Raw genomic sequence first — 4570 nt, 5'->3', positions numbered from 1 at the left:
TACTCGATGAATATCTAGAGATTTTGCTTTATTATTTTGAAAAAGATGAAAAGATGGGATTAATTAATTTACCAATGAAAATAGAAGTAGATGTACTATATATTCGTTAATTCTATTATTTAAAACGAAACTATTTGACAAATTTAATTAAAGACTGTAAAGAATCATGTGTCGCAACCATGAAGTTTAGACGTGTATTGTTTCAGGAGTGTTTTAAGTGAGATAAAGTAAGTCATCGATAGGATTATTTATCTAACAACAAAGTAGGCTAGCTTTATTTACAGAATAGTAGATTTTATAAATTTATTCTATAACACATCATGGTTAATATATGTGGTTCATTGTGCGTTGTCGCTTCAAATTCGGCGAATCTCGAGCAATTTGGCTGTAAAAAGAAAGATTAGAAATATCAAATTGGGATTAATTTTTTATTTTTTTATTTTTTTTTATTAATCTTGGTCCGTGCCTTTCGGCTTTGGACGATCTCCAGATTACATCTCTTATATACTTATATTTAACGCTTATCCTTCTTTGGCTTTTGCTTCCTTGCTGTGCTCCCTCCCTGTCGTTCCTCCCCTCTTCTGCTACTCTTCTGTCCTGTATTATCGCTTTCAGTTCTGCCAGTCCTTCTCCAGTCTCATTTAGTGTTTCTACCATGTTCCTTGCTCCTCTTGTTATCTCGCATTCCTCTAATATGTGTTTCAAGTCCTCCTCTCCTTTTTTGCATAATCTGCATGCTCTTTTTCCCTCCTCTTTCCAGTGTTCCCTTGCCCTGGTTTCGTTACTACATCTAAATCTTGCTACTATACTTCTGTCCTTCCATTTCATCTTTCCTTCTAGATATTTTTGGTAGCCCTCCTTTCGCTATGTTTCTGTACTGTCTATTGTATTTAGATTCCCTTATTCTTTTCTCCCTTTCCTCTGTTTCTCTTTTCCTTCTTTCTTCTATGATCTGGTTCGCTGTCATTCTTTCTTGTCTATCTCCTGCCTCTCCTTGAGTCCTTCCCTCTCTCGCCTCCTCTAACCTCATCTTTCTTTTCCTTGCTCTTTTCCCTTCTTGGCCCTTTCCCCAATTCCTTTCCCTCTCCTTTATACATTCTTTCACTAATTCCTTCTTCGATTCCAAGGCCTTCTCCTCGTACCTTATTGCTCTTTTCAGTGCCTTTTCTCTAATTTCCTCTATCTTGCATTCCTCTCTCAGGTTGTAATTTGGCGTTGTTGTGTCTAAGCCTAGCAACCATCTCACGTATCTCCTTTTTACCCTGTCCAGTCTCTCCTCTATATTCCATCCCCACGCCTCCGTTCCATACAGCGCTACACTCTCTACCAGTGCTCCAAACATCCTCATTCTCCTCTTGTAGTCCCTTTTAAATGTCCTTTCTCCTACGCTCCATGTCTTCTTCATCGCAATTGCTGCCCTCCTTTTTCTGTCTTGGATATGCTTCTCGTCGCTCCCGTTTTTTTGCAGTATGTACCCTAAATACCTAATCTCATCCACTTCTTCTAGTTCTTGTTCCCCCATCTCCATTTCCTTTGCCTCCTCTTGTTCCTCCTCTTTTCAAACACTATTACTTTTGTCTTTTCGGTGCTCAGTTCCAGTTTCACTTCCTCTAGGAATGTCTTAAATCTCTTCATCATTTCCTTTAACTCCTCTTCTCTGTCCGCTATCAATACAATGTCATCTGCGTATGATAATGATCATACCTTCCTGTCTCGTACCACTATGCCTCCTACTTGCCCTTTCCTCATTTCCTTATTTCTTCCAGCCCTGCCACATCGATGTTAAATAATGTCGGGCACAGCGGGCACCCTTGTCTCACTCCCCTCACTGTCCAAAACTCTTCTGTGTTGTTGTTCCTGATCCTCACTACACTCTTTGTCTCCTCGTATATCTCCTCTATCCTTCTGGTTAACTTCTCGTTCACCCCCATTCTCCTCATTATCTCTCCCAGTTTCTTCCTGTTAACCCTACCGAACGCTGACTTTAGATCCGCGAAGCATGCATATAGCTTCCCTCTTTCCCGATAGCTTCCCTCTTTCTTCGCTCAATTGTTTATCTATTATATGGTTCAGTACGTACACTGCGTCTATCACTCCTCTTCCTTTCCTAAATCCGAATTGGCTCTCTACCAGCTTGTCCTTGATTTCCACCTTCAGCTGCTCGTCTAGAATTCCTGCATAGATCTTATATGCCGTGTCCATTAGCGTGACCCCTCTGTAGCTCTTCACTGCCCCTTTGTTCCTCCTCTTGTAAATCGGACATATCACGCCTTTTCTCCAGTCTTCGGGTATCCCCTTTCCATTCCAAATTTTTCCTAACATCTCCCATAACGCCTCCCCCACTTCCTTCGGCGCATACTTCCATACCTCGTTTCCCAAGCCATCTTCCCTCGTTGCTTTTTTCTCTTTCAATTTTCTTATTTGTAGTATTACCTCTTCCTTCTCTATGTTGTCTTCTCTCTCTTCTTTTGATTCCTCCTCCTCTCTCCACCCTTCTGTTCCTTCATCCTCTTTGTTTTCTGTCCCCTCTAACGTTTCCATAAAATGATTTTTCCACTCCTCTTCCCTTATCGCCTCGTCTACAACCTCTCTGCTTCTCCTATATTTGTTTATGTATTTCCATGCTTCTTGCTCTGTTTTGATCTTGTTGATTTTCTCCATCTCTTCCTCTTCCTGCTTCTCCTTTCTTTGTTTACACCACTGTTTGAATGCCTTCTTCCCCTCTATGAATTCTTCTCTGCTGCATTTTCCTTTCCTAAATTTTGTCATTTTCCTTCTTATCTCCCTTTTCCTTTCTTTCCACTCCTTGTCGTACCATGCCTTTTCTCCTATGCTCCATTTCCTTATCCTTACTCTTTTCTTTGGTATTGCCACGTTTATCTTCTTCTTAATTTCTGCCCACATTTCCTCTACTGTTCTTCCCCTGCTTGCCCAGTCTTTGCACTCCTCTAAATATCTTCCCGCACTTTCTTTTGTCCATTCCCTTCTCTCCTTCTCTTCCTCTTTTCTTTCCTCGTCTCTTTGTATCTCTGATCCCTCTATTTCTATTTCCAGCGGCATGTGCTCTGACTCCACTCTTTTTCCTATCTTCATGTCTGTTATTTCCTCTATCGCTTCCTGGTTACCAATCACGTAGTCTATTACTGACTTTCCCCTCTCTCCCACATAGGTTCACTCGTCTCCTTCTTTGTCTCGACCGTTAATTATCGTCCAGCCTCTTTCATCCAGCAACCTTAGCAGCATTCTTCCTTCCATATTTATTGTCTTGTCTTTTGATCTCCTGCTCTTTTCTTGTCCTAGTTCCTCGTTTATCAGCCCTCCCTCTTCTCCCGTTCTTGCATTCCAATCTCCTCCTATGATTGTCACTTCCTCTCTCCTTCCCTCTACTCCTTCCTCCATTTCTTTCCATGTCCTTTTCGTGTCCTGGTTATACACCACCACTATTCTATATGTCTTCTCCTTGTACCTTATTTTTCTTTCTACTATGTCGTCTCCTATTTCCTTATACTCTATTTCCCTCAGATTTTTGTTTACGCCTGTTATTATACCTCCTCTTGCCCTTCCCTTTCTCCATTCTCTCCTTGCTGCCCTGCATTTCCAGTCGTATTCCTTGGGCAGTCTATACTTTACCCTTCCCCATTTGCTTTCCTCTGTCCATGTTTCCGTGAGGCCGATTACGTCAAACGTTCTTAAATATTCCCATACCTCTTTGTCCTTGATCATTATCCCTGCTATGTTCCAGAAGCACATTCTCAACCCCTTTATGTCCCCACCCCTTTCTTTCTCCTTATCTCACCCTCTCGCCTCTCTCCTTCTTTCTTCCTCTAGCTTCTCCTCGCTTTCGTTCCACCTGTACCACCTGTATTCTATTTTCAGCTTCTTGTAACCTATTTTTACGTATTCTCCCTTCTCCCTTTTCGCTCTAGCTATTCTTCTGAACCTTCGTTGTATTTCTCTTTCTTTCTTTGTTAGGTCGTTGTCTATGTATATCCCCTTCCCCAATTTACCTTTCTCTCTTATTACCCTCATCTTCTCCTCCCACGATTTCAACGTTGCGATTATTATCGTGTTCTTTTCTCCCACCCTTACCTTCTGTGTCCTTTCTACCTCTACCTCTAATTTCTTATTTTCCTTTATGAACTCTATCACTGTCCCGTTATCGCTTTCCTCCCCCACTCCGCGCCCTTTATTAAGATGTTCCTCTTCCTTCTCTTGCGTTCTATTCTGCCTTGCTCCTCCTCAAACCTCCTGATTCTGTTCTCCATCTCTTTCTTCTCCCTTTTCCATCTTTCGCACTCACTGTCCCATCTTTCTCTGTCTGTCTCTCTCTCCTTCCTCCATCTCTCTCTTTCTTCGTCTCTCTCCTTTTCCCATCTTTTCCTCTCCTCCACCCTCTCCTTCTTCTACCTTTCCCTCTCCTCTTCTCGTTCCTTTTCCCATCTTTCTCTCTCCTCTTTCCTGTCCCTCCTCAACTCCTCTACTAGCTCTACCATCACCTCCAACCCCCTCTCTATTTTCTCCATCCTCCCGTCCCATGCTTCTTTGCTTCCCTCTCTCTTTACTGCCTCCT

At 42.2% G+C, this 4570-nt stretch overlaps 2 protein-coding genes across 2 annotated transcripts; both read right to left on the bottom strand.

Annotated features, from left to right (window-relative positions):
• Window positions 1-790: 790 nt before the first annotated feature.
• On the bottom strand, window positions 791-1714 carry LOC117152437 (vicilin-like seed storage protein At2g18540). The gene has a single exon (XM_033324230.1). The coding sequence runs from the start codon at window positions 1526-1528 to the stop codon at window positions 791-793; it is 738 nt and encodes a 245-aa protein (XP_033180121.1). The 5' UTR covers window positions 1529-1714.
• A 254-nt stretch (window positions 1715-1968) lies between these two features.
• Window positions 1969-4172, bottom strand: LOC105681734 (trichohyalin-like). Its single transcript, XM_012392884.2, is given in 1 exon segment — window positions 1969-4172. A coding segment is annotated over 1 exon segment (1782 nt). The 5' UTR covers window positions 3751-4172.
• Between the last annotated feature and the right edge of the window lie 398 nt (window positions 4173-4570).

Source organism: Bombus impatiens, unplaced genomic scaffold (genome assembly GCF_000188095.3).
Source record: "Bombus impatiens unplaced genomic scaffold, BIMP_2.2 scf_1865, whole genome shotgun sequence".
Taxonomy (NCBI): domain Eukaryota; kingdom Metazoa; phylum Arthropoda; class Insecta; order Hymenoptera; family Apidae; genus Bombus; species Bombus impatiens.
The sequence above is the reverse complement of the archived record's forward strand: the minus strand, read 5'-3'. Positions and strand labels throughout refer to the sequence as shown.